Source organism: Mastigoproctus giganteus, chromosome 13 (assembly GCF_048544385.1).
Source record: "Mastigoproctus giganteus isolate SK-2022 chromosome 13, ASM4854438v1, whole genome shotgun sequence".
Classification (NCBI taxonomy): domain Eukaryota; kingdom Metazoa; phylum Arthropoda; class Arachnida; order Uropygi; family Thelyphonidae; genus Mastigoproctus; species Mastigoproctus giganteus.
Genome location: NC_143587.1, coordinates 140,256,208 through 140,277,581, shown reverse-complemented (window position 1 = coordinate 140,277,581; position 21,374 = coordinate 140,256,208). Strand labels below are relative to the sequence as shown.

At 36.2% G+C, this 21,374-nt stretch overlaps 1 protein-coding gene across 1 annotated transcript in view; it reads left to right on the top strand.

Moving 5' to 3' along the window:
- Rpn5 (regulatory particle non-ATPase 5) overlaps positions 1-21,374 on the top strand; it is an 85,375-nt gene that overhangs the window by 26,730 nt on the left and 37,271 nt on the right. The window contains exons 3-4 of the mRNA XM_090387986.1: positions 9,378-9,614; positions 12,849-12,953. Of these exons, the coding sequence (XP_090244112.1) occupies positions 9,378-9,614; positions 12,849-12,953 (342 nt within the window). The remainder of the gene's footprint in view (positions 1-9,377; positions 9,615-12,848; positions 12,954-21,374) is intronic.

Genomic DNA, 21,374 nt, shown 5'->3' with positions numbered 1-21,374 from the left:
ATAATCGCTGTTCTCCAGACGATCCTCAAAAATGCCATGAGCCTTTGCTTTGATCAGATGGAGGTTTAAGGGGATGTCTTTTTGGATCTGGTCTTCCATCCACAAAATAAGTAACTTTTCCATCTCGTTTATTATTCCCGTTCTAGCCTTGGTTATTATAGTTGACTTCATTGGTGCCGATCCCTTCACATATTCTGTCTTTATCCTTTATTATTGTGTTCACTGTTGACCCTGACAAATCTAAATTCTGCACAATGCTTGTTAATGTTTGACCAATTTCATACATCCTTATTATTTTAATATTCTGATCCAAATCGATTACTTTCCTTTCCTTGGTAGATTTACTAGTACCACTGTCACTTATTCTCTTAGTGAGCACCATGATAATGGTCAAAATGAAATTTTCTGTAAAGAACTTTTACTGAAGGCAGGGTTAAGGTAGAAACACACTGTATTATCACCTCACACGAGCTCACATTTTACTAAAGCACATTTCTGGAGATCACTACCATAAAACAATAAAAACAATTTGCAGTTTTCGGTTAGTGCAATTATATTAGACACCTCCATAGCCAGGTGGGCAGGAGCAGCAGTGCTTAGCACACACACTTCTTGATTAAACCAGGGTTCGAGCCCGTGACCACCAAATACGGAGGATGCGGAAAGGTCAGGGAATGACCATCGCATATCCCCAGAGCAACATGGCCTTAGTTGCTAATGCTCCTAAAAACCAAATAACAAACAAACAAGCAATTATATTATAAATGGGTAATAAACTCTATCTAATTGCATTTGCAATAATACTGGAATTCTGTGGGTTTTTTTATGATATTATGCTGAAATATGTTTCCCTTTCCACAAAATATTCTTCATAAACTTGTAACTCCGTATCTCACTTTTGCCATTTGTGTTTCCTGTATTCCTCATTATTGATTGCTTTTTTTTTTTTTTTTTTTTACGGTTTTAAATTTTACAATCCAAAAAAAAAAAAAAAGAAAGTCAGTGAACAGTAATATAAATATGTATGTATAGTTAGTACGTATATATATACAAAATTTATATAAATCCAAAGTTATGTAAGTCGAGGACCAACTGTGTAAATATTTTATGCTAGTTTTAGTGTGGTCATACAACTTCTCCCCAAGCAAAGAAACCGACTTGAGGTTACTAAATGCTGTGATTTAAGACTCCTGCTAAGTGACTTTTAACCAGATATTGGGAATCAGGTATCACTTCATTAAGCTGAACCATCGCATTAAGAACTTTTTTAAACAGTGAAGTACAGTCAGTTCTGTTATAACACGGTACACGTGTTCCTAAAAATCTCAGTGTTATGGCATTTCGCACATTAAAAACAACAGGGCTTACAGGAAAAATAGGGACAGAGCACTCAAAACAAAAAATGTTCAGTGTGTTAAAAAAAAGTTAGAAACCCAATAAAATTGCCAACACAGGTTTAAACATCTTAAATTTTTAATAAACAAATAAATAAATAAATAAATATTACAGTAAATATAGCACTGTAATATATACATACTAATTGATATTTCTGTTCACTGACTTTTTTTTGGATTGTAAAATTAAAAACAGTAAAAAAGATAAGCAATCAGTAATGACGAACATGGCATGCACAAATTGCACAAGTGAGATACGCAGTAACAATTTCACGCATTAAAAATAGGAAGCCTAAAAAATAGGAATGAACAGAAGATTCTGAAAATTTGTTTTCAAAATAATAATAATGTAAAACCCCACAGAATTCTAGCTATCAGTATTATCGCAAATGCAATAAGATTGAGTTTATTACCCGTTTATAATTAGATTGCGGTAACAGAAAAGTACAATAAACTGGGACCAAAAATTTTTTTTATTGTTTTATGGCAGTGACCTCCAGAAATATACTCCTCTGCTCATGCTATCACGCCTCAAGAGATTTCTGTTTGAACTGAAAAATGTGAGCTCCTGAAAACATGAGTTGGCCTACAGCTCCAGCTAATAGAGAAGTTTGTCTTAAATTTTTACCATTTTGTTGACTTAATTGGGATATTAATTTATTTTCTAGAAGTAGCTTTATATTCCTAGTTATGATACTTAAGTTTATTTTGAACTTAGATAGAGATTTTGTGGGTTATTACTTAGTATTGGTAAAACTTGTACCATTTGAAACTTTCTGCCATTGTGTAGTATCGATACGGAATAGCATTATGTATATCTCGAACTTGATAGCGTAAGATATAATATTAAAATAGAGTGTAATACATAGAACTGTAGTAGGAATCTGTTAGCTTAATAGAGTATTGGCAATTATTAATTAAATTTATAAATCCTTCTAATTTTTATTGTTAATTAAATTGTATTTAAACGGAAATCATGCCCCAGACTAGAGCAGCAAAGCAACGAGCACCAAATAGCAAAAGTGCTGTGGTTCAAGGGAGAACCGAAGGGGACGATTCTCCAATGCATCACAGTCTTAAAAAATGTGCAAAATGCAACATGTTTGTGGATCTCTCCTGAATAGGACATGATCTAGCCATGGCAGATGTCTTTGTGTGTGCAAGGTGCAGAGAATGTGATGAAATTAGGCGTCAACTCAGCATTCTGATGAGTATCTATGAGAGCTTGACGAGTTGGGTATATGCTCTTGAATATATTAAAATGGGGGCCCATCAAGCTCTCATCTGTCCAACTCAATGCCAGAGCTCACTCTTATGCACCAGGCAACACCACAGCGGCAACCTTCAGGGCAGAATGTGCTGGTCCCATAGGAGCTAGTTATTGTCTCAATTGTCAGGGAAACGGAAAATATATTGTGCAAAAAAAGGATAGGTGGAATAGGACCAGGGTGTGTCTGCCAGGGGCAAAAGTTGATAACGTTGTAGAGCAGATATCTTTTAAGGGCACAAAAAGTGATATCGTTGTACACGTTGACACTGATGACATTGTGTAGGAGATCTGTGGATTTACTTAGCAGGTGCAGGTCAGTGTTGAAAAAAGTTACAAGTTAGGGTTAAATTTGAAAGTGTTTGCAATCCTGCCCAGACAATAAGAGGGAGTATACGATGAGACCGTGATGAGAGATTGTGCAAGGCTCATGGTGTAGAATTTTTCTCATCATGGTCTGTGCTTGTTAACAGGAAAGACTGCTTCTACAGGGATGTGATACACTTAAATAGAAAGGGTGCAAGAATATTTGCTGATGCTATCAAGGCAATGATAGGTGGGTCGAAAAACTGCTAGCCTGGGGGGCATTCACAGACTAATAGATTAGCAGTAGCCGTAGGCAGAGGTGGAAATGATTCTTACACTTCTATTGGAATGAGCAGCAGCCCAGAAAGCAAGTTGCTGGGGATTTCAGGAGCTGCTGGGAGTCATGAAACAAGTAAATACATGGGCTGTGTTAGAGTAACAAAGAGTAAGAACGGGTGCCTGTATTCTTGCACGTACACCAGTGCAAAGAGTATAGTAAATAAATTTGATGAATTTGAAGTGCGGGTTAAGACAGACGTGGTGTCACTCAGATATAAGAGATGCAGAATTGGAATTTGGGGAGTACAATGTGTACAGAAAAGATAGACAGGATAGGAAGGGAGGAGGGGTTATCCTGTTAGTTAATAAACACAAAATCTAAAGAAGTGGCATCCAGTTGACATAGATGGACAATGTAATGTTGAGTCAGTTTGGTGTGAAATAAGCACTGGGAAAGCAAAAATTAGGATAGGAGTTTGTTATAGGCCTAATGACTTTGATGAGTACAATATACAGAGAAATAGAGTAGGCCAGTAAATCAGTGTGTCTTATAATTGGGGGATTTTTAACTTCCCAGATACAGACTGGACCTTCTGAGTTGGTCACTTGCACGCTAGCAAGGCTTTTGTGGATTTATTGGATGATTGTTTTCTACAGCAGCATGTTAGAGAGACAAGAAGAGGAAGTAACACTCTTGATCTAATTATCAGCAGTGATTATTCATGCATTAAGAATTTACAGATAAAGGAACCACTAGGAAGCAGTGATCACAGTGTACCGATGTGGGATTTACTTAAAGATGCAACTACTATCAGGGATAAAGGGAAGGGTTTTTGCTTTTGTAAAGGTGACTACAGTGGTCTGAGATTTTTTAAGTTCTATACAGTGGGACCAAATGATGATGTTACCAACAGCAAATTCTAAATGGGAAGCATTCAAGGAAATAATTTTGGAAGCTACTAGGTTTTTTGTTCCAACTAAGAAATACTGCTCTAGGTTTAGGCCCAAATGGATGTCAGATGAACTAATGAGACTCGTTGCAGAGAAGAAAAATGCATGAGATGCACATAAATTGTCAGGAGACACAGAAGCCCATAGTAGATACAAGTTAGTCTGTAATCAAGTTACAAAGAAGGTTAGGCAAGCGAAAGCAGATTATGAAAAATCTTTGGCAAAGAATGCAAAGAAAAACGGCAAAGAATTCTTTACCTATATAAACTCTAAAAGGAAGGGGATGAATCAGATTGGACCACTTGATATCAGTGGTTTCACTGTAGGTGATCATTTTCAGATAGCTGCTGAACTAAATGAGTACTTTGCATCTACATTCACACATGAGGAGTTATTCAAGGAGGAGAGGGCCAGATGTTTATCAAACTCTAACAGGGAGTTAAATGATTCTGTAATAACTGAGAGCAAAGTGGAGGAGAAATTGTTGAAGTTAAACATAAGAAAGATACCAGGGTAGATGAGATCTATCCAGTTATATTAAATGAGGTAACAAAGGAAGTAAGCAAACCCTTAGCCATAATTATGAGAGCATCCTTGGACTCGGGGGAAGTCCCCACGGTCTGGAAATGTGCAAACATATTTCCATTTTACAAAGGGAGATCAAAGGGTGACACGAATAATTACAGACCTGTTAGTTTTACTTCTGTTCCAGAGAAAATAATGGAGGCACTGGTTAAAGAAGCATTGCAGGATCATCTAGACAAGACAGCAGTAATAATTCAGACACAGCATGGGTCTGTCAAGGGGAAGTCTTATCTAACCAATTTGATTGGATACTATGATGTGGTCACGAAGGAGCTGGATGCAAAAAATAATTTTGATATGATATACTTGGATTTCAGGAAAGCTTTTGATAATGTTGCACATGGGAGACTACTGTACAAATTAGAGCAGTATGACATTAAGGGCAAGTTGCTACAATGGATTAAATGGATGATTGAGTGGGAGAAGACAGAGTGGTAACCAATGGATACGGCTCTACAAGGACTAATGTTATTAGTGGTGTCGCTCAGGGTTCGATGTTGGGCCCATTGTTGTTTTGTATATTTATCATATATCTACATTCATATATCTTCATATTGAAGATATATGAAGTTTAGTGTCATAGTTTGCAGATGATACGAAGGTTGGCAGGGTTGTTAATAACAGTAATAACAGTATTCTGCTGCAACAGGATCTGGAAAAGTTGGGCAGATGGGCAGAGAACTGGCAACCGAAGTTTAACATTGACAAATGCAAAGTATTGCATATGTGCAGCAGTAACCTCAGAGAAATGTACCAACTGGTGGTGTTACACTCAGGGTAGTGGAGAATGAGAGATTGTTTGTTATTTGGTTTTTAGGAGCATTAGCAACTAAGGCCATATTGCTCCCGAGATATGCAGTGGTCATTCCCTGACCTTTCCGCATCCTCCGTATTTGGTGGTCACGAGCTCGAACCCCGGTCTAATCAAGAAGCGTGTGCTATGCACTGCTACTCCTGACCACCTGGCTACGGAGGCACCAGAAAATGAAAGAGACCTGGGGTAAATGTGCAGTCAGATTTGAAGTTTTCTGAGTAGTGCAGACAGACTGTGAGGGTAGGTCATGGGGTCTTCAATGATGTACAAGAATTTTGTGAGCAGTGATAATAAGGTGATTTGTATAAGACCATTGCCTTGTATAAGGCAATGGTCAGGCCACACCTTGAGTACTGCATATAGGTCTGGAAGCCTCATTTTAGGAAGGATATAGAGTTGCTAGAATGAGTACAGAGAAGGACAACTAGACTGGTAAGGGAACAAAGGGGTGCTCTTATGAAGAAAGGCTTAATTCTGCAATTTGCAAAATATGATAGAGATATACAAGGTATTGAATGGATTGAGCAGGCTGAATGTTGATGGGATTTTTCCTCTTGCTCAGATTACAAACCTGAGGGGGCGTACATTCAAACTGAGTCAAGACAGTTGTAGAATAAATGTGTGGAAGTTTGCCTTTAGCCAGCAGGTGGTTGATTGCTGGAACAAACTTCCATCTGTTGTTGTGGAAGTTGATAGCTTAAATAAATTCAACAGAACTAGACAAACATTTAGAACTAATGGATCATTGAAATGGGAAGGTTTTTTTTTTTTTTTTTTGTGGCTGATGCTGTGTAAGCTTACTTTCTTGCATCATGTGCCTCTACTAATACTAACACTAATATCCTGTGAATACAGCGATTGACAACAGTTTGTCGACGACCAAAACAAATGAAGTAAATGGGAAATACAGCTCTCATACATTTGACATTTTTTAAGCTTTGTAAACTTGTATGTATTGCTGCGCAGGTTGCTACGTTCACCTGGTGTTATTTGCAGACGAAATTGCACATGAGCCAACCCGAAAATTGTGTTATACCTGCATTGTTCCCTAATATATCAGTCAGCTTGGAGCAAATTTGCATTGGAAAAATGCATGTTATAGCAGAACTGACTGTATTTGCTCAGTGACTATCAGACTTTGAAAAGCTAGTATCACTGGATCAAGTTCATCTATTTTGTTGAATTAATTAAACAAAAGTTTTAATTGGATTTTAGATAAATGTGCTATTAATTGTTACTGTTTTGAATTTTATTGTGTTATTGTTTTCCTTGGTGGGTCATGCAAACTTCTAGGCTGATTAATGCTTTTTATATGGTATTATAGGTGACGCTGTTTGATGAATTTATGGAACCAAGGGGACAGTGACCGAAAGAGTTTTGGACCTATTGGTTTATGTTAATTTACATGTCAGTCACAACTAGACTAAATATTACAACCTGTATGCAGAATTAATATGAAATGATTAATTTTTGCTTTTGTGTACAAAAGCAAGTTTTGTGGTTCTTCCTTGAAAGGTATGTTTGTATCATTGAATTCTCATTAGAAAAAATCTCTGTTCTGCGTGAAATATATACATACAAAAAGAAGGCAGTGTGAATTATGTGTTCATTAGTAAGGGTTTACTGGTTTTTTTTTTTTTTTTTTGGTTTTCTTTTCATCAATCAGTTTATAATAGTCTACTGACAATTGATTGCCACAATTTGTCTTCATGCACTTTTTCTGCTGGTTGTCAGTCATTATGCATACTGAGTACTTCAACTTATGGATAGTGCATGTATATTAAAAAATTTAAGCGTACAGTTTATAGAGTTATCAAAAAACTGCCATAATGGTTTTATTTATAATGATGAATTATTTAATAAAATCAAAATTTAAAAAAAAAATGTTGTTTTCATATTTCAGAAAAGTAATATGTTAAAAATAATCAATGTTTACACCATTCAAATATCTTTCTGAAGGTCATACTGCTTTCCCCAGAAAGCGACAATATCAAAATCGATACATAGTATGGGACAATATTATGTATAACTTATGGCCAGGCGTGTACAGCGAACGATCCAGGCCAACTGCAGCAAATGAAAAATGTTGCCACTCTAATAAAGCCTCTAACTTACCACTCTATTTTTGTGGCAATGCCTGCATTGGTTGCTGAAAAATTCAAATCCAGCATCTGCAATCATATGGAAATATCCATGATAAGTGAATTTATAAATCACTTATCATGGATAATAATCAATTATCCATGATTTCACTTAAAATAATCAATGTAAAAATAAAAATAAATATGAAATAATCAATACATAATCATTTGCCTAATACTACTACTACCTCTTTTTGAATGATCTTGCAATCACTTTGTAAAAGTAAAATACACAAAAGTAAAAATTAAATGAAAATTTAAGCACAGCTGCCAACTTTCAACATGGTATTATATGTCAGTTGGGAGATACTAAAAAAAGATACACAAAATTGTCATTTTCATATTCTGTAGCCATCAATGTGAAAGCTAAACAGCATGCATTGCGAAGAACAGTTTTGTTCTTTATTAGAATGATAGATATAAATCTTTTCTCTTTGAGTAAACATTCCACTACCTTGTTAAGGCACATTATATATTTGCATAATATATATGTATACATGTCTTTATGTCCATCTGAGTATCCATTCATCCACATATAACAGAGGGACTTCCAGTTGATGGATTTTCTTGAAATTTTATATTTGGGCCTTTTAAAAATATTTGTCGAGTCATTCCAGATTTCATTAAAATCTGACTAATAGAAATCTGGCAATTATTTCTTTTTTTCCTACAAACAGTATGGAAAAAAGAAATTCATACATTAAATGTAGTTTTAATGCAATATTGCTAGCCTTTTGACAGTCTGTGTGCATGTAACATGTATTGTTATGTAAGACTTGTGGATGTGGTATCACTTATGAAAAGATACATATATAGAAAGAGAAAAGAAACTTAAAAATATATGGGAAAAGTATGCAGTTGTCATTAAATTGTAGGTTAGAGAATGTAAAACTGTAGTTTTAAGTCTTCTATAAAGTTATAATCTTAACTCATAAGGAGATAACTATATTTACTTTTCACTTCTATTAATCACAGAAAAAGAAACAAAAAATCAATTTAAGAAAAAATAATTGAACCCACACGAAATGTAGTGCATTGCAGATATTAACCAACTTCTTTTTAATAGATAGTGATTGTAGTCCTTAATTGTTTATGATGTTCAGTTCAAGGGAGATGCCTCTACATTTTCTGTATAAGTATTAGTAAAATAATAAGAGGAGTTTACCTCAATATAGTGCGTAGAACACTTCCGTATGATACCCTTCCAGAAATTAAAACGGAAAAATCGACAACTTACCGGTACATTATTTATATTTTACTCTAATGTACCGGTAAGTTGTCGATTTTTCCGTTTTAATTTCTGGAAGGGTATCATACGGAAGTGTTCTACGCACTATATTGAGGTAAACTCCTCTTATTATTTTACTAATATTATTATCAATGTAGAACATATTGAGTAGTACAGCTCTGATTCATACTATCTATTTTCTGTATAAATAATAATTTTTAATTTGTAGACAGGCACTAATTAATTAATTATTAATTGAGTATACAAACTTTTTTTTTTTTTTTTTACATATTCAAATGTATTATGTCATTAAATTTCTGTGTTGTTTACTCGTGAATTGTTATATCTTGATGCATTTTGGACAGTATTGAATATTATAAGGATGCATTTAAAAAGTCTATTTGGTTTTCAGGGTGCAGATACCCACTCAACTAGTAGAGTTCTAGTGGCTGTAGTTCAACTTTGCTATCAGGCCCGGGATTGGAAAGCTTTGAATGAAAATGTTGTCCTTTTAACTAAAAGAAGAAGTCAGATTAAGCAGGCTATTACTAAAATGATACAGGAATGCTGTACTTATGTAGATCAACTACCTGATAAGGAAACTATGCTGAAATTTATAGACACACTAAGGACTGTTACAGCTGGAAAGGTATTATTTATTTATTAATTTTTGTTTTTTTGTAACTTTATTTTTAGCGTCTGTACTTCTATTAAATGTTAAGCATTTTTGGTTGGGTATCATTTAATTGGTCAGGTGAACAATCATTTTGCAAAGCACTATCAGCCAATTCTGAATTTATTAGTGGAACAAACTCCTGAATTTGAAGTAGGAAAGGCTATATATATAATCTTAGAAAGATTTGATCTTTGCATGGTTTTAAGGGGATTGGGTGAAAAAGATAAAAGAAATATATATATATAAAAGATAATACATTAATATGCATTAATATATTCTTATTTTGACTTTATTGTCCAGAACTAGAGTGAAATTATTGTCAAAAATCAAATCAGATTTTGAAGAACGTAAATAAAATCTGTCATTACTTTTTGATGCAATAATATCTTCTACATCTGTGTATGTATTACTTGATTTGGTTTCACAAATTCTGGGTCTGAATTTATTTCACAAAATTCTTCAATTTTGTCTTTTGTAAGTCCAAATCAGACAACTGAGATAAGTATGATCTTCTCCAATTTTTGAAGCTTTTGTGCTGTCATCTTTCAAAAATATGATTCCTGCAAACAACTCATATAAATATTGATTCCAGTTAGTACAGGTACTATTACCTTTTGAAATACAAAGGAAAACAGTTATTTTTAAAGTAAAGAAATGGTGTTATATTTCAACAAAGGAGCTGAAATAATATGATAATTATTGCTTGACTGCATTTTATTTTTTCTTCTTGCTGTCTTGGGAAATCCTTGCTTCTCTAGTAACAGGCTTGAGCTTACACTCACTTTAAAAGTGACTGTCATTCATGAGTCAACCTGAAGTTTTTAATATATTTTTTTAATTGAATAACATCTCCAACAAGGCAGATCTGCTGTTCACTTACTCACTGACTCCTGATTTGACAGTAAGCAGCCTCACTCAACAGTCTTGTACTGAACATTGGACAGTATTGAATATAAACACGCAGCCAAGCAGTATGTGAAAGAAAAACTTCTATTGAAAATTTACTGAAAGTTATATGAATACTAAACTCTTAGTACTGAGCTGTGTTGGCTCACTGCAGCAGTTAAGTAAAGGATAGGGTAATATTTCAAAGCAGATGTTGAAATAATATGATAATGAACATCTCTCTCTGCATTGTATTTTTTCTGTCTTGCTGTCTTGGGAGACTTTTATTAATTCTGCTGAAAATAAAACTATTATTCCCTTCAGTTTTCAGATTTATGGAACCATTAAGCATGAAAAACACATGCACAAATTATGTATATAAATATATATACCATTTATATGTATATAGACTTTTAATGTAGGGTTGTGCCTAAACAAGTAACAAAAAAAAAAAAAAAAGTCTTAACAAGTATGTCTGATTCTGAACAGTTACAGAGCTCTGAATTTTTATGAAACTGTTGAAACTTTTTAAAATCGATCAGATTTTTCAGTGGTGAAAAATACTAAAATGTAAAATTCAAACAGCCAAAGCTTTGCAACCAGTCAGAATCAGACACATGTTTACATGAACTTTTTCAGGATCAAACTGGCCTCTTCTGGAAGTGAATGCCCAGAATGTACATCACTAAGGATGAGGCTAGTTTACCTGGGCATAAGCCTATGAAACATAGGCTCACTCTCCTGTTGGGTGCCAGTGCCTTCTTGAGATTTTAAGCTGAAGCCTTTGCTTGTGTGTCACTCTAACACCCCCAGAGTATTTAAACAACAAAAAGTTGATAAAGGCATGCTGGGAGTGTTTTGGTGCAGTAAAAGGAAGGCCTGGGTTACACAATACTGTATGTCGTCAGTGAATGGGAGCTTGAAGTTTTCTGTCCTTCAGTAAAACGTTATAAGCTTCCTATGTAGGCATTGCTCCTGCTGGATAATGTGCCAGGCCATGATCCCAAACTTGTTCAATCTCTTGAGGCCCAATTTGACTTTGTTCAAGTCAAATTTTTTCCACCCAACACCACTCCTCTTCTTTAACCAATGGACCATCAAGTGATTGCAAACTTCAAGAAAATCGACACCATGAAAATGTTCACAAGTTTTTTGCAGCGACCTCTGGTGAAAATGCTGTCACCCTAAAATTTTTAAGGTCGAAGTTCAACATGCTGGACTGTGTTGAGGCTGATTGTAAGTTCTTGAAATGATGTTTTCACCAGGCGCTTAAATTCAGCCTGGAAAAACATCTGGCCTTTAATTATCCATAAAGTTGACAGATTTGAAGATGATAGTGCTTTGACAAATGATGTTGTCACTCTTGGTAAATCAGTGGATTTGGAGGTTGGTGAGGAGGGTGTGAAGGACATTATTGAGGCTCATGGGCATGAACTAACAACAGAGGAGCTACAAGAGTTCGAGAAAATTACGGAGAGTGACACTGGAGAGGGAGAGGAAGAGGAAGGAAAAGACACCCAAAAAGTGTCAGCTGAAGAGTTGAAGATTGTCATTTCTTGTTGGGAGCGTTTAAGAGAAGTAGTAAAGAAAACACCCCGACATTGAAAACACTGGACTCACAATGGGCAAAATGGAATATGAAGTCATTTCTTACTTCAGGAAGCTACAAAAAAAGTCATCAAACACAGTCCACTTTGGACAGTTTCTTTGTTTATTAAATAATCTTTATAAAACACTCATTTTTAATGTAAAAATGAAGTAAGAAATACCTATTTTATGTGTTGTTGGGGAACGAATTACAGGAAATCAATGTATTATTGGTTTCAACTTACAATATTTTCAACATACAGTGGGTTTTGTGGAACGAATTACCATCAGATGTTGGGGACCCACTGTATATACGACTTACTTATTTATTTTTTTATTATTTAGTTATTTTTAGTTTTTGAGCTCCATATGGCTAATATCTATCTTTATCTTCTCTCTCTCTGGTGTAGAGACAGTAAAGACAGTAGATGATAATGTAATGAACATACATTAGTGTGCCACACAAATGTATGTACCTGCAGTGTAACTTGACATATTTATTGAAAAGTGAAATTCCTTTTTTTAACAGATTATTATAAGACTAGAGTTTCTGTTTAACAATAAAAGCAATGATTTTATAATTGTGCATGTCTTTACTGATCTTGTTCAACTTTGAATGGATCAGAAATTTAGTGTACATAGAGAGAATCTGATAATATTTGATAAAAATTACTTCCATACAGAAAATTGTGCTTGAAAATGCATATACTTTTTTTTTTTTTGCTTAAACTTTAGATTTATGTAGAAGTAGAAAGAGCAAGGCTGACTCATAAATTAGCCAAAATGAAAGAAGAAGAAGGAAACATTGAAGAGGCGGCAACAATTTTGCAAGAATTGCAGGTGATGAACTTTATTTCGGTTTAGTGAATATAATATAAAGATTCATATATGCAATTTTTTATTAAGAATTGTAAATGTAAGTTGTTTTGTTATTTAGTTACAGTTCCAGTATCTCGTTAAAATGAAGTAGAGTTGCAGATTAGAATCATTGCTATCGAAATCTGTTTCACAAATCAGCCGTTGTAAAAATTGCATAATGAAGGATTCTACTGTTAATTCAGTAGAATTTTTCATTATGTAATTTTCAAATGTTTATTATAAACAAAATCTGGGTATATGATATATTTTTGGTTAACTTATAACCTGCTCTACCCAAAAATTTAGTGGAAATTAACAAAAAAAAAAAAAAAAAAAAAATTGAAACTAAGCTTATTACAAAAAAATAAAAATAAGTTTTTGATAGGCCCTCTACATAAGCTTATTAGAAATAAAAAGTTACTAAAACTTCTCTGAAATTAAAATTAAGTTAAAAATTTTATTTTAAATTACAGGACATCCACAAGAAACTTTTCTAACTTTAGAATCACTGTGAAAAGGGGAATCAGAACAGGTGTGGAGGAGTTTTCTTTATTGAGAAGAACATATCCTCATTAACATCGTTAGTCCACTTCGATATAAACTCCTCTTGTCATCCAGAGAATATCTAGGCAATACTTTACAGGTTCACTTCAGCATGCCAGCATAAATTACTGCAACAGCACTCATGATTATTACCATGTGGTGGGACTTTTTTTTTTTTCCCTTTTTTTATTGTGTGAATGTAAAAACAATTTTATAGAGATGTTGCAGAATCATTAGCATTAGTAGAGGCATATGATGCAAGAAAGCAAGCTTATGCAGCATCAGCCAAAAAAAAAAAAAAAAAAAAACACCACTCCCATTTCACCACTACGTTCGTTCGAAATACCTGTCCAGCTGAGCCTTAAATTTATTTAGACTATCAACTTCCACAACAAGAGGTGGAAGTCTGTTCCACTAACCAACTACCTGCTGGCTAAAGGCAAATTTCCGTACATGTCTTTCCTCAATTTGAATTTATGCCCTCTCAGGTGATTATTCTGAGCAAGAGGAAGAATCCCATCGGCATTGAGCATACTCAAACCATTCAAGGCTTTATACACCTCTATCAGATCACCTCGCCGGTGCCTAGTCTCCAGACACTGTAATTTGCAAAACTTAACCCTTTCTTTGTAAATGCAACCCTTTGTTCCATTCACTGATCTTGTTGCCCTTCTCTATACTCGTTCCAGCAGCTCTACATCCTTCTTGAAACGAGACCTGTATACAGTACTCAAGGTGTGGCCTGACCATTGCCTTATACAAGGGAATAATCACCTCCTTATCCCTGTAGAAAAATTCCTGTATATCATTGACAAGACACCATGAGCTACTCTTGCAGCCCGTCTGCAAGAGTAGCTCAGAAAACTTCATATCTGCCTGCACAATTACCCCCAGGTGTTTTTCATTCTCTACCACTGTCAGTGTAGTACCACAGAGTTGATATGTTGCTCTGGGGTTACTGTTTCCCATGTGTAGTACTTTACATTTGTCAATGTTAAACTTCATTTGCCACCTCTCAGCCCATCTGCTCAACTTTTCCAGATCCTGTTGCAGCAGCATAGCATCAGTAGTGTCCTTAACAACCCTGCCAACCTTTGTATCATCTGCAAACTTGGACATTAAGCTTGATATACCATCATCAATATCATTTATAAATACAGAAAACAATAATGAACCCAATACTGAACCCTGAGGGACTCCACTAACAACATTAGTCCATGATGAGCAGTGTCCATCGATTACCCCTCTCTGTCTTCTCCCCCTCAACCATCCCTTTATCCATAGCAGCAATTTGCCTCCAATGCCACACTGCTCCAATTTGTGCAGCAGTCTTCCATGCGCAACAGTATCAAAAGCCTTTCTAAGATCCAAATATATAATATCAAAGTTATTCAATGCATCCAGTTCTTTTGTGACTGCATCATAGTATCCAATCAAATTGGTCAGGCCAGACTTTCCCTTAACAAAACCATGCTGTGTCCGAGCTGTGACTGAAGTCTTATCTAGATGATCCTGCAGTGCTTCTTTAACCAGTGCATACATTAATTTTCCTGGAACAGAAGTTAAACTCACAGGTCTATAATTACTTGTGTCAGCCTTTGATCCTTCTTTGTGAATTGGAGTCACATTTGCACAACTCCAGTCTATGGGTACCTCCCCTGAGTCCAAAGAAGCTCTCATAATTATGGCTAAGGGTTTGCTTACTTTCTTTGCTGCCTCCTTTAATATAACTGGATAGAACCCATCCACCCAGGGTGCCTTTTTTATGTTTATTCTGAACAATTTCTCCTCCACTTTCCTCTCAGTTATTACAAAATCTAGCTCACTGCCAGAGTTTACTTCACCTCTGGCATTTCCCTTCCTGAATAACTCCTCCTGTGTGAATATAGATGCAAAATACTCGTTTAGTTTGTTAGCCATCTGAGCAGGATCCTCAACTGTTGAACCATCAATATCCAGTGGACCAATCTGATTCATCCCTCTCCTTCTAGAGTTTACATAGGGAAAGAACTCTTTTCTGTTTTTCTTTGCATCCTTTGACAAGGATTTCTCATAATCTGCCTTTGCCTGCCTAATCTCCTTTGTGACTTGGTTACAGACCAGCTTATATCTATCATAGGCTTCCATGTCACCCATTAATTTATATGTATCCCATGCATTTTTCTTCTCTGCCATATGTCTCATTAGTTCATCTGACACCCGTTTAGGCCTAAACCTTGAACAATATTTCTTAATTGGTATGTAAAGTCTAGTAGCTTACAAGATAAGTTCTTTGAATGCTTTCCATTTTGAATTTGCTGTTGGTAACATCATCAGTTGGTCCTACTGTATAGAATTTAAATACTGTCTCAGACCATCGTAGTCGCCTTTACAAAAGCAAAAACCCTTCCCTTTACCCTTAATGATAGTTACCTCTTTGAGTATATCCCACTGCAGCACACTGTGATCACTGCCACCTAGTAGTTCCTTTATCTGCAGATTCTTAATTCATGAAGAATCACTGCTGATAATCAGATCAAGAGTATTACTCCCTCTAGTTGCCTCCCAAACATGGTGATGTAGAAAACAATCATCCAATAAATCCACAAAAGCCTTGCTAGTGTATGAGTGACCAACCGACAAATTCCAGTCAATATCTGGGAAATTAAAATCCCCCATTATAAGCCTCTCTGATTTACTGGCCCACTATTTCCCAGTACAGTTTCTTATTATACTCATCAGAGTCGTTAGGCCTATAGCACACTCCTACTCTCAATTTTAATTTCTCAGTTCTTATGTCACACCAAACTGACTCGACACTGCACTGTCCAGCGATGTTGACTGCCTTCACTTCCTTGGATTTTATGTATTTCTTAACTAATAGCATAACCTCTCCTTCCTTGCTATCCTGTCTGTCCTTTCTGTACACATTGTACTCCCCAAATTCCAGCTCTGCATTCCTTATATCTGTGTGACACCATGTCTCTGATATCCCGACAATATTTGCCTTTGATGTTTTGAGCAATATCTCCAATTCATCAAATTTATTTACCAAACTCCTGGCATTGATGTACATACAAGTATACATGCACCTGTTCCTATTCTTAGCTTCTCTAACACAACCCATGTGTTTATGTGTACCGCAATGACTCCCAGCAGTCTCTGAAATACCCTGCATCTTGTTTTCCACGCTGCTGCGCATTTCAATAGAACTAGTGCAAGAATCACTTTCACCTCTGCCAGTGGCTACTGTTAATCTATTCGTCTTTGTATGCCCCCCAAGCTAGCAGTTTTCCGACCCACCTAACACTTCCTCGATAGCATCAGCAAATATTCTTGCATCCTTTCTATTTAAGTGTATCCCATCCCTGTAGAAGCAGTCTCTCCTGTTAACAAGTACAGACCAGGCTGAAAAAAATTCTACCCCTTTATCCTTGCACAATCTTTCCAGTGCCGAATCAATCGACAAGGCTCTCATCATATACTCCCTCCAATCGTGTCTGGTCAGAATTGCAGACACTTTCAAATTCAACCCTAAAGATCATGTTGATCTTCAGTTGATTAAACTTAATGAAATGAGTTTTAATAATTATAAATATGTATAATTAACCACTTTTTTACCACGTGGAGTTTTTAATATATATTTTATTAAGCATAGCCTAAACTAATATATACAATATTCTGACGTTTCGGGTATCTTGCCGATACCCATCATCAGACTGTGCTGCTGACCGCCCTCAGACCTGAAGAGAAATGGGCTTTTTCTCTTCAGGTCTGAGGACGGTAGTTTGGGAACCACATCATTAAATGAACATCAGTTGACGCAGCTTAATCAGTTTTGCTTTCGCTAATTTATGGACATATTTTTTTAAAAGTCATTGGAGTTTTATTATTTTCAATAATAGCTATTATTTTAGTAGTACAAGCAAGAGGAAAAAGAAAATTTAAAGGCTTAAAACATTTAATTTTATTTCACATTGTTTAATTTCTGATGCTTACCTCCTAGAATTTCTTCTCAACACACATTCTCAGAAATGTTAGTTGCTGTTTATTGTTGTTGCACGGGGCAACCTTGGTCTAGACACTGTCTCTCTAAATTTCATCTCTAAGTGATTTGCCACTTGAATAGCTAACATTATGAACTTTAATTATAACCACCATGTATGCAAAACTAGCTGAAAAAGGATTGTTAAGGGGAAGTCATGTCTGACCGTGATTAGCGCGCTTTCACGGACACTACGGCAGATTTTTTCTTCCAATTTCTTGATTGATCGCACTGTTGACTCATTGCTTTTATAATGTTTTGCCACTGAGGAGACACTTTCACAATTAGAAATTTTGTCTAATAACTCAGTTTTATTCGCTAATGTCATCACCTTCTTTGATCTTTTCACATTTCCCTTGTTATTCATAGCCATATTTTTATACTGGTTAGAAGAATTTGTCCACAATAAAGTCACTTTCTTCCGTTAACACACTCGAAAAAGTCTGTATAGATTTATCACTTTTGTAAGCATATCAATTTATAAATTGATAAATTTATTCAATTTAGAAGCATATAAATTAAAAGCAAACGATTAAACCTTCCATGACAAGCGCATAACACATACTGAACAAGGATTAGTGAGAAACATCCACGCTCGCGATTTTGTCACCCCTCTCCCCCAGCCCACTGATCACTGTTTTGACCGGGAAAGATAATTTTAGCCACACCAATGGTTTTTTATGGCGGAAAATGTTCACGGCGCTTTAAAATTCACATTTTTTTAGGTTTCATTTTATATTAAATCAGCGACTGCGAATAGCAGGGGTTTACTGTACTTGCATTTTAGGAAAGCTTTTGATACTGTTGCATATGGTAGACTGCTGTACAAATTGGAGCAGAATGGCGTTAAGGGCAAATTGCTGCTATGGATAAAGGGATAGTTGAGTGGATAGTTGATAGAAGACAGAGAGTGGTAACTGATGGACACTGCTCTCTGTGGACTAACCTTATTAGTGGAGTACCCAAGGGTTTGGTGTTGGGCCCATTGTTGTTTTCTGTATTTATCAGTGATATTGATGAAGGTATACCAGGGTTAATGTCCAAGTTAGTAATCCTGGGTATAACCGTCATGCACAAGTACATTGTGGGTGACCACCCAGGTGTGAACCAACGTAAGCAGGGGTCGAGGTGTGGCGCCCACACCACATGGAGGAACGCCACCCCTCTATGTTACCAGGCTGTACTAGGTGGTAGATGACTCTCATCAACCGGTGAAATACCACCACTTTGCTTATTGGAGGCTTGAAGTGGTGGAACCCATGTTTAGTCTCTAGAGCTAAGTTCCGGCCAACCCTTCCCTATCTCTTCCATCATGCAGTATGATTGATGATTTTTGAGGTTATGATGAATGTCGTGGCGAGATCCAATATTCCTTACATTTCGAGGGTACAGCTCTAAAACGGTGTTCGCAGGCCGGCCGCTAGTTAGTACACTGGACTGAACCTATTGGTAACTCTCTAGGAAGCTTCCGGATCAGCTAGTGTATAATCTTGCTACCTCTACTCTGCCAGATAGTGACTGGAGGGAGTCCGAGTAGTGTGTATGCGGGGAGCATTGTCGAGGCCACGTTATGTCAAGGATCTGGGTATATTCTTACCACATGTACGCCATATCCAAAAATTTCATTACTTCATACAGCATGTCCCACCCACTTTTTCTTACTATTGAATACACCATGAATTGTCAAAATAATAGAGCAAGCTTATCTGCGAAAAGATCTAAACCTCCCAAGGACTTCCTAATTCATTTCGCAAATATACGTGGTCTCAATTCTAATCTCAACGATGTCCATTTCCACTTGCAGTCTTCCAAACCCCATGTACTTTTTCTGACTGAATCTCAGTTATCAGTTGATTCAACTACTGCTCATCTCAGATGTCCAAATTATTTGCTGTATGATTCCTTTCGCCTCAAAGGTGGTACTTGTGCATATGTCCGTTCTGATATTCCCTGTCAGAGACTTGGCAATTTGGAATCTCCTCTCTTTGATCTTCTCTGGCTTAAAATCTCTCTACCTCATTGTGTAAAATTCATCTGTTGTCTCTACCGTTCTCCCAACTCCACTAATCACTTGGAGCTCTTTGACTTCCTTTCTTTGCAACTTGACTTTCTCCAGTCCAACTTTCCTAACAGTGAGGTAATTTTCCTTGGTGATTTTAACGTTCACAACTCCAGCTGGCTTCCGTTTTCTAGTCACACCGACCCAGCAGGTCGAGATGCTGAGGCTTTTGCAATTACAGTAATACCCCGAAGTTACGCAATAGGTGGGTCCGACGAAAATCGCGTAAGTCGAATTCGCGTAAGTCGGGGTACATCTTTGCATATAAATACATATAAATTTTGCTTAATTGGGACCAAGGACTAACAAAAACACTAGTTTAGAAGAAAAATATTAATAAAATTGCAGTTCTTTATACATATTAATACAAAATATGTATTAAAAAACAAATGACTTACGTTAAAAAGTTATTTCGATGTCGATGGCTTCATAAAATCTAACAAATTCATCTGACGACACAGCGCGTTCTTTTTTTCACGCAGAATTTCTTCGTAGCAAGCTAATAATTTTTTTATTCCTTGCTTTGTAGCTATAACGCGTTCTTCGTTGGAGTCTATGTTTTCTAAAATTTTTAAGCCCTTTACAATTGAGCCCTTTTCAATTTTCAACCTGTCAAGTTTGCAATTGTCATGTGCTTTTCGCCGTTGCTTCGTTTAGGCCTGTAGCACGTGCAATATCACATGGTCTTTCATTTCGCTCAAAGCGTTTCACAATTTTATATTTTTTCTCTATCGACAGACTCGGACTGGCCATAAGCCTTACCGGGGAAACCCCGGTGGGCCAGTGTGATTTTGGCCATAAACCCCATAGTATGAGGCCACTATAAATTTTTCCGGGTAAGAATTTTTGATCCAGTCTGCCTCTGTTTATCGATAATTGCTTTTCTTTTTCTCTCTGAATCTGCAGTGTCTTCACCAGGACGCTTCCTTTTCACACCTTTTAATTAAGTATTTTACTCATTTTTAGGGAATAAAGCACAATTACAAAACGAGGAGGCACGCTTGATACGCATAAACAAAGCTGCGCGCATGTAGCAACTGAATAAACAACACCATAAAGGCAGAGATATGCTATTAACACCTCACATTTCTAGGGGTTACTACCATAAAACAATAAAAATCCAGTTGCGTTTCTGCTAGTGAAATCTGTTATAAACTGGTAGTAAACTCGATCTAATTGCATTTGCGATTATACCGATAGCTGGAATTGTGTTGGTTTTTACGTTATTATGGTGAAATGTGTTTCCCCTTCACTGATATAAAAAAACATAAAAGCAGCAAAGTTGAATTTTGTTCATCTTTCGCTCTCATTCTCCGCCATCGCACCGTATATCGATAACATATGAAAAACGACCTTGAAGATAGTGGGCGGCAGCGTTGCCAAACGAAAAAATCAAGAACCGCGTAACTTGGAGTTCGCGTAAGTCGGGGTATTACTGTACTAATGACCTAGCACAGATTGTTCATTTACCTACAAGAATACCGGACAATCCTAATCATACAGCCAATACGCTTGATCTTTTTCTCACAAACAACCCTTCTAAGTACAAGGTTGAAGTGAGAGGTCCTTTAGGCACTTCAGATCACAACTTGGTGATTGTCTCTTCTCCAATGGAACCTTTATCTCATGGCTATTCCCAACCTCGTATTGTTTGGCATTACAAGAATGCAAAATGGGATGACCTGCGTGACTTCTTTTCTTCTTTTCCTTGGTCTGATTACTGTTTCAAAACTTCTGATGTCAACGTTTGCTCAGATCGTGTCAGTAAAATTATTCT